The sequence below is a fragment of the Perissodus microlepis genome, chromosome 1, assembly GCF_051167445.1.
Source record: "Perissodus microlepis isolate ML-2025 ecotype Zambia chromosome 1, ASM5116744v1, whole genome shotgun sequence".
NCBI classification, from domain to species: Eukaryota; Metazoa; Chordata; class Actinopteri; order Cichliformes; family Cichlidae; genus Perissodus; species Perissodus microlepis.
The window spans coordinates 37,706,012-37,714,612 of record NC_140461.1 but is presented as its reverse complement, the minus strand read 5'-3'; the positions used below and the strand labels follow the sequence as shown (position 1 = coordinate 37,714,612).

At 39.4% G+C, this 8,601-nt stretch overlaps 1 protein-coding gene across 1 annotated transcript in view; it reads left to right on the top strand.

Moving 5' to 3' along the window:
- Positions 1 to 775: 775 nt before the first annotated feature.
- The window catches only part of pex16 (peroxisomal biogenesis factor 16), a 13,494-nt gene continuing 5,668 nt past the window's right edge, over positions 776 to 8,601 (top strand). Inside the window, exons 1-9 of the mRNA XM_084922493.1 lie at positions 776 to 1,054; positions 1,285 to 1,320; positions 1,884 to 1,960; positions 3,213 to 3,346; positions 4,074 to 4,174; positions 4,555 to 4,635; positions 5,611 to 5,760; positions 6,547 to 6,619; positions 8,065 to 8,184. Of these exons, the coding sequence (XP_084778619.1) occupies positions 922 to 1,054; positions 1,285 to 1,320; positions 1,884 to 1,960; positions 3,213 to 3,346; positions 4,074 to 4,174; positions 4,555 to 4,635; positions 5,611 to 5,760; positions 6,547 to 6,619; positions 8,065 to 8,184 (905 nt within the window). The 5' untranslated portion in view covers positions 776 to 921. The remainder of the gene's footprint in view (positions 1,055 to 1,284; positions 1,321 to 1,883; positions 1,961 to 3,212; positions 3,347 to 4,073; positions 4,175 to 4,554; positions 4,636 to 5,610; positions 5,761 to 6,546; positions 6,620 to 8,064; positions 8,185 to 8,601) is intronic.

Here is an 8,601-nt window from a genome sequence, read left to right as displayed (position 1 = left end):
CCTGTCTTGTCCTGTCTTTCCTAGCTTTCTCCATCTCTGAGTGAAGTTGGCTCTCTTTTTTCTCTCTCCCTGTGAGATGCAGCAGCTGGACCTGTGAGACAAACTTCACACAAACAGTTTGTGTGTTGGCTGATTTTTGTTGAGCTGATAGAAATGCTATATTTGAAATTACCTGCCACTTAAAAAAATCTCACTCCCTTTATGCTCCTCTTCACTAGAGGTACATGCTGAAGTACCACAACCGCAACTTAGGGACACCTGCAGTCATTCTGGTGTTGTGGCAAAACCCCCAAAACAAAACAAAAAACACAGTCCCACTTTTAACCCCTGACTTTGGCACGCGTCCTAACTTTTTATGCGACATCCACCGATGATGATTATTAAACGAACAGGACTGCCTTTCATGTGTTCAAAGAAAATCTATGAAAAATGAGAAACAGGAAGGAGCAGGAGAGGATGGTCATATTAGACTCAGACGTGGGCACACTAGTTTAAACAGAACATTATTTAAAACATGGAAACGCAGGACAGGAAAATGTAATTACTGTGGAGACGAAGAAACTGTTGAACATCTTATATTACACTAACAGGAGTGTCAGGTGCTGACAAGTTCAACTCCAAAACCTCCTCCTCGGTACAGTGATGGTTAAATCCTCTGATCTGGATCATATTGAAAGACTATTGAATATTAAAAAGCTACTTTTCGGTCCACACTCCGTACCGGTTGGTGGGAGTAATGCACCGTTTCGCTGTTTGCCAACAGACAATAAAAAGCAATGGCAGGCGGAAGAAGAAGAAGAAGAAGCGGAAGTTTACGATATACTTTTAGAATATAGGAGTAAGAAGTCATACAAGTAGATTAGCTGGTCTGTTGTGAGCACAGCGGTTAAATGCAGAGTGTGTCTTTCAGAGAAAGCTGAAATGTCTCACGTTAAGGAGTATCTGGACAAAGTGACGCGTATTTATGAACGCTACACCGAGTATGTGAGGAGAAACCCAGCTGCCACCGCGCAGCTGGAGAGTACCGTGCGGACTCTCTCTTACCTGCTCGCAGGTCAGTCGTAGAAGCAGGTTTATATACAGTGTGTTGGGATTAGGGTTCTCTGTTTAGAAGTAGTGCAAAAGCTCAACTGGACTTATGATTGTTTTTTGGGAAGTGAACTCTCCAGATCTCTTGTTAGTTTCACTTTAGCTCGGCAACACTAGCTACAAGTGCTCGTGCAGTACAAAATGAATGACGGCATGTTTTCTTTGTTTGTTTGTTTGTTTGTTTGTTTTTTGCAGGGAGATTTACAGATTCCCATGAAATATCTGAACTCGGTAAGTAGATGTTAAGGACCAACACAGAGACTAGTTAGTTCTTTCTTGCATCAACGCCTTATATATTAGTAGGAGTTTGCCATGTGAATGAAGAAATATGAATGAATACATAAATTCTGAAAAGCCAGAAGGCTCAGAGATCTCAGGAGAGACATTATGTTCTCTCAAATCCCAGATTATGTCCTGTTTTACATTGAGAAGCATCTTTGAAATAGTTCATTGGAGAATGGTGACCCTCTCCCAGCCTATGCGCCAAAACATTATACTAAACAAAATAAACATCTATTTATTTTTAGCATTATACAACTTTTTGAAATATTGTTTTCCTCAGTTGCATAATGGACATAAATGATTTGCAGATTAATTATATTACAGGTTACTTACTTGAGAATAATAATGGACTATAATTTGATATTAACATTGAGCTGTGAGGAAACTTTACAGGTTATATTATCACTATGCATTCTTTTCAGTTTTCTAAGCATTATGTGTCCACAAATGAACATACTGTATATAGGTGTGTACTATTCAAATATTTTCGTCATCACTTTGTGTCTTTTTAGTGTACTCTGCCTCCAATCTCCTGGTGCTATTCAATGACCACATTCTGCGCAAAGGGCTGAGATGTACCTTCCCTGTGGTGAGCTCTGCTTTCATTCAAACAAAAATCAGTTCTCACAGTACAGTAGAAAAGAAAAGCATTTACTCTCTTTGCAGAAGAGTGCAATGAAATTGAAATGGCTGTCCTTTGTGGTGCAGCAATAAAAACTAGAAATTCTAAAGAGATGCTTAAAAAAACTTATGGTCTTAGTCTATTGTTACCATGATCAGTTTTTATAGTTTTAGTGACCCTATAGGATTTACCAGAGCACTATAGGACAAATACACTGTATTGCTAAAGTATTCACTTACCCATCCAGGCCATTGAATTCTGTGGTTTAAAGCTCGCTGCCACTGGACACTAGAGCGGTGGCAGTCTGATGGACTGTGGCACTAGTCTGACTGCACTGTGCCGAGTGTAAAGTTTGGTGGAGGGGGGATTATGGTGTGCGGGTGTTTTTAAGCACTCAGCGCCTTAGTTTCATTAAAAGGAACTCTTAATGCTTCAGCATACTGAGACATTTTGGACATTTTCATGCTCCCAGCTTTGTGGGAACAGTTTGGGGATGGGATGGCCCCTTCCTGTTTTAACATGACTGCGCACCGGTGCACAAAGCAAGGTCCATAAAGACATGGATGAGTGAGTTTGGTGTGGAAGAACTTGACTGGCCTGCACAGAGTCCTGACCACACCTTTGGGATAAATTAGAGCGGAGACTGTGAGCCAGGCATCTAAATATGTGTCTGAATATCCAGCTGTAGCTGCTTAAGGCTGATTCCAAAGGCTCCATAATGCCCGGCATACAATTATCATTAAACCAGATTGGTACAAAGTCGTTTTTGGTCTTTATACTTTTGTACTCCCTTCATAAACACTATAGTCGGGTGATTAAATTGTGCTAAAGCTCATCCAAGAAGCTTGGCTTGTGATGAGTAGCAGTGTGCCTGCCTGTTCCTTCTGTACGGCTTTAAGAATGCAGCTTGGTAACCATTGCTAGTGTGAGCCGAGGACTTAGCACTCCACCCTGTTTTCCAAATATGTTAACTTCTGGTTTTTAAAACTAACATTGCGGCAACCAAAACACTAACACTGAGGCTCAAATAGATGGGCTGAGAAACCAATGGCTAACATCACCATGGCTGCATCCATCTTTTACTGTACGGTTTCCTTCAGTAAAGAAACTATACAAAGACTTCAGAAACTGTGCACGGGATGTTGTTCTGGGAAGAAGTGAGGGTTTCATCCTTTTTCATCTAATAAGTCATCCATCCTTTGTGTTGTGGTGTTTCTAGTCCATCTCTCAACAGAGGCTCCTGACGTGGCTGTCTGTGCTGGAGTATGTGGAGGTCTTCCTGGAGATGGGGGCCTGTAAGCTGTGGGGTGAAGTTGGACGATGGCTTGTCATTGGACTTATTCAGATTTTTAAGTATGGCTTGGAAACTTGACTTTAATTTGAAATTATTGAAATTATAAAAACACTGATACTGATTTTTCACAGGCTACATTTTAAGTTATTTTTTTGGAAAATGGAAAAGTAAAAATTACTACTGTACGTGTTCAAAAGGAGCTGCAAAAGAGGACAATAGCTTTCCTTCTGTGCCTATTGCTTTAATGCATAGGCACAAAATATAGTCTGTGTTAGACAAATGGTGTTCCATCTTTGTGGTTGTTTCAACATGACAGTGTAGCTGTCAAAGGACACTCCACAAAGACTGGTTTTAAATTTGGCATCATAAATTTAAAAGAACTCCAAAGAACCTTAGCATTCATTGCGTGTCCACATATTTTTGGCCTTGTAGTGAGTAGCTGTGAGTGACTCGGTGGAAGACTACACTTTTCAAAGTGCTCTTTGAAGTTTTCTCTAGATTTATTTGTGATTTTTGTTTCCAGATTTTGAAGGTTATAATTGTTATTTTTTTAAATCCTTAAGTTGTGAATAGTTTATAAATGCTTTTTATGTGACTTCTAAGGAGCTTGGAAAGAAAAGCGACTGGACTTCTTAAAGTGAAGACATTTCAAGAAGCTTCTCAGATGAGCGGTGAAAAATCTTCAAGAAACTTTAATGATCCAGTCGCTTTTCTTTCCAAGCTCCTTAGACTACCGTGACCTGGATGACTGAGAACTTACAGACATTTTATGTGACTCCTTCACAGGGCAGTTTTTCGGATTGTGCTTCTTCTGTGGTACAAATCTGGCATCCAGACTTCACCTCCCATAATCCCCCTTGACAGAGGTGGAGACTTTGCTGGTGAAGGTCAGTTGTCTTTTATAAAATGGCCTGCACCTTCAATGACTGTGAGACGTTTTGTTTTGAATTGAAGAATGTAAAATCAGATGTGAATTCATAATGGCTCCATAATCCTGTCACATTTGACTGTTAGCATTTCTATTGTGAGCTGCAGGGAGCATTTTAGCCCAGTTGCTGAAACTAACTGAGTAACTTGGGCTAAATAAGTAAATAAAGGCAAGAGCCTGATAAAGTAAACACGTGCTAACAGTGCTTCTTGTATGCTAAAGCTCAGAGACTCCCTCAAAAGTAATGAATCCTTCCTTAAAGCACACAAACGAATGACATTTCTCACTTCCCGCTCTGTGATTTGTGCGTGAAGGCTAAATTAACGCTTTTCTCCATAGATGAAAGTAACACAGAGCAGCAGGAAGACACCTGCTTTGTGGGCCAGAGGTCAGGACGAGTCATTAGGCCGCTCGGCAGTGGTAAGTTTGGTTTAAACTCTTTAAAACATTTCTCTTAAGATTCAAGCTGCCTGACAATTAAGCCTAAAACCAAATTCTGTGGTACTCAGCTGGTGTGGTATTTGAAAATATCCAGTTTCTGTCTGAACAAAGGCCGGCTTCTGAGAAATCTCTTAATGCTAACTAACACCAGGTTGTCCTTAAGCTTCTTTGTTTGCTCATATCACCTCCTCACTTGATTTAAGAGCAGGGTTCTTAAATTGCACTATGCTTTATCCACTCCATATTGTTCTCCTCTATCTGTCCCAGATGTTGATGTTTATTTCATTTTGAATTTTCCTTCAACATCTTCACTGTGCATATAAACGACTGTTATTCAGCTTCTTCTGTTGTCTGGCCAGTTTTCTGCTATATATTAATGTGATGTATGGGGTGGTGAAGTTGTGTAGGCAGACTTTAAATTCTTATAAACTCAGACAGAACTTGGGTTATTGTATTTAGCCCCACAAATCTCCTCGAGAATATGTCCTCAAGATCTGATTGAATTGCTGACTTTCAGCTCTAATTTAAGGGGTTTACAAAACTGACTGATTGCATTACCTGTTCATAGATAGTCACCTGTTTTAGGAGTAAACACTTATACAATGCTATATGAAGTATTCCTGAACTTTTTTGTGGTAAACTCTAAAAAGAAAAAAAGAGTCTTTTCTTCTTTTGTTTGCTGCTTATTTTCAAAAATGTTGATTTGAATTTGTAACTGAAACAAAAAAGTGACCAAATGTCTTCATGTTAAAACCTTTAATGAACGTCATTCTGTCCTGTAGATTAAAGTAATAGACATTGTTCATTTATTTTTTTACACTGCTGTTAGAAAGGAAAATCCGCAAATGTTGTAGAGCGAGTGTCAGGAGGCTGAATAAAAATGCAGCCGCTTGTTAAACACCTCTAACTCTGTGCTTTTTGTGCGTGATCTGTCCGGTGTTGGTGACGTGGCAGCTCCCTCGCTGCAGACCCGGCTCTGGGGAGCACCGAGTCACAAAAAGCAAAGGAGCAGCTTAAAGGAAACACTCAACAGCCAACCAACACCTCTGGGGCTCCAAGAGACAATTGCTGAGTCTGTGTACATCGGACGACCCCTGGCACACCGTATCCTTACCTTCCTCTCTCTGTGTTGCCATACCTGTTTAAACAAAAGTTCTGTTATTCCTGATATTTCTTAAAACGCGCTCAATCATCCAGGTAAGGAAATCCCAGAAGCTTGATTCTGTGCAGCTGGAATTTGTGCTTTCAGTGGGATTTCTTTGCTGTTCTTACGTTGAGGCAGGTGAACAGTTAACGAGGTGGGGATGACGTTTACAAAGCGTGTACCTCAGGACAAACAAACCACTGGTGACACTCGAGAACAAGAAAGTTCAGTGTGAAGTTTACAGTTGGAGTAAGAGCAGATATTTTCTCACCAACTGCACTGCATTAATAATATTTTGTAGCATCCTCTGTGTGGACCAGTGTTATTTATTTAAAATCACAATTGCCATCTTTCCCTCTTAGCCTTTGAACATTTCTGTTTTTTTAACAGTGGAAAACTTTTTTATACATCCTTCATGTCCATTCATATTTGTCATGTCAGTAATAAACAGTTCAAAACATTTTTAAAATGACACTTTGCTGTGAAACCACCACAGCTTTGACAGAAATACACTGTGGATCAGAAAGCTGCAATATCACCGTCACCTCTAGATGGCAGACTGTGAGCCAGAGTGTGCTTCTTCTAAGCAGTGAGAATCAGTCTGAAGCAGTTAAGTACTTAGTCCTGGAACAGTTCAAGGTGTCAGACTTTCTGGCCTCATATAAATATCCATTTACAGATGGCTGCACTTTGCTCTTGTGGGAAGTTATTATAATTTTCCTTAAATCAGTTCTTCCCAACTGCAGTACTCTGCCTTGGACTCTTTGGAAAACAGTCTTGGAAGCCATGGCTTATCTCTGGAGTCCTTGAACTATCCAGGTAAGCGAGTTCCTCTTTTGCAGTCCTCCAGTTGGCTACTTTATTATCAAATAAGAACTTATTAATTATTATCTTGGAAGGAAAATGTGTGCGGGTGGAGGATAGAGTTGAGACAGGACAATAACCAAACAAACAATATGCGTAGTACCCAAATACACATACATCCACCTTTATATTGTGTCACATACAAGCAGAGATGGGCAGTAACACGTTACTGTAATCCGATTACTTTTTTCAAGTAACGAGTAAAGTAAGGGATTACTACTGCAAAAACGGTAATTCGATTACCGTTACTTTCCCGTAGGAACGCTGCGTTACTGCGTTACTAAAACCGTGATTTTTTTTTGCGAGAACGTCTCATGACAGTGACGTAAGCGAGTGCGACGTTCCTGACAACAGCTGTGTGCAGATCAACAATGGATAATATATCGAGTGCGGGAGAGAGTATGAGCGTGCAGCGTTTAAAGCGTGGAAGTACTGACCTTACTTTGAGTTTGATTCCATAAAAACTGACAAAAACATTAGCGTCCGTTGTGCGTGGGAAGAAAACTTCCGTGCAAGCACCGAGTAGCTACGACGTGATGGGAAATTCACAGAGAAACTCGCGGATTCTTCAACTGACCGCTGCGGCACACCTGCACCAGGGCAAACCTCCGCCTGCTATACAGGTGAAAATAGAGCAACAGGACCGCTAGTCTTTGATTTTATTTATTTTCTGCTGTGTTTTACTTGTATCTATTTGAAAGACTGAGTGTAAACACAAAAAAATATTTTATTTTATGTGCTGGAATTTGCAGAAAATAGGTTTAAATGTTAAACAAATTTCTTTCAGTCAGAGAATGGTGCATATAATTTAATTTTTGCTTGATGCATAAAGTTAAAAGGTTAAAATTAATAAAACAAGTTTAAAAAAAAAAAGAGACTTTTCCATTTGATTACATTTTGTATGATGGATTATGCAGAAAAAGTAGAATTGGGTTGACAGATCTATCACTTTATCACCTATTCAGGTTGTAAATCGTGTTTTTAAAAAGTAACTAAGTAATTAATTACTTTTGAAAATAAGTAATCAGTAAAGTAACGGGATTACTTTTTTGGGGAAGTAATCAGTAATTAGTTACTGATTACTTTTTTCAAGTAACTTGACCAACACTGCATACAAGTCACAGCAGGACTGGTCTTAATTAGAATAAATAATTTCATCCATCGGTTTTAATTTGTAATAAATGAGCATTTTACTTGTTTTATAACAAAATTTACATCACAGGGAAATGTGAAGAACAAAGTCTGGATGTCACAGTAACTGTTGCAGGAGGGACAATCATCTAGACAAGTAAACAATGAGTTACAGACATGAAGCAGCAGCTCAGGATGTGTGCTGTGAGGCATCGAAGTGTTAGAGGAGATAGTGAAGTCATTTCAGCTGCTTGTCCTGTTTCTTCCAGCTTTGCTGCGCTCAGCGACATCAAATTTCAAAATCGATGGGAGCGGGCCGAGATGAGGAGGAGAGCCTTTCTGTTGTTCTACTACCTTCTGCGTTCCCCCTTCTATGACAAATACTCTGAGTAAGTATCTATGGTTAAGTGGTGTTTTCAGCGGTTTTATATCGTCTTCTGAAAAGTGTTAAAATTAGGATGACATAAATAATTGTACAATCTGTAGAAAATAGAGTACTGTGCAAAAGTCTAGACTAATGGTTATTTATGCTTTTCAAAAGTCTTACGTAAAATGTCTTTAGACATGAGCTGTTTTGTTTGTTTGTAAGCAGAATCATTTAACAAAAAGAAGTCCAAAGAAAACCTTTGGAACATTCATCAAGAAGAACCATTCCTAAAAACTAAGAAAGTTGAGGCTGTGGAAAAATAAATTTGGTCATACCAAATATTAACCTTCGAGCTCGTTAGAACGGCAGAATCCAGAGGTTATACCGTTTCAGGAGGTTTCCTAAATGTAAAGAAACCTCCCAATGGTTTCTGCTGCTC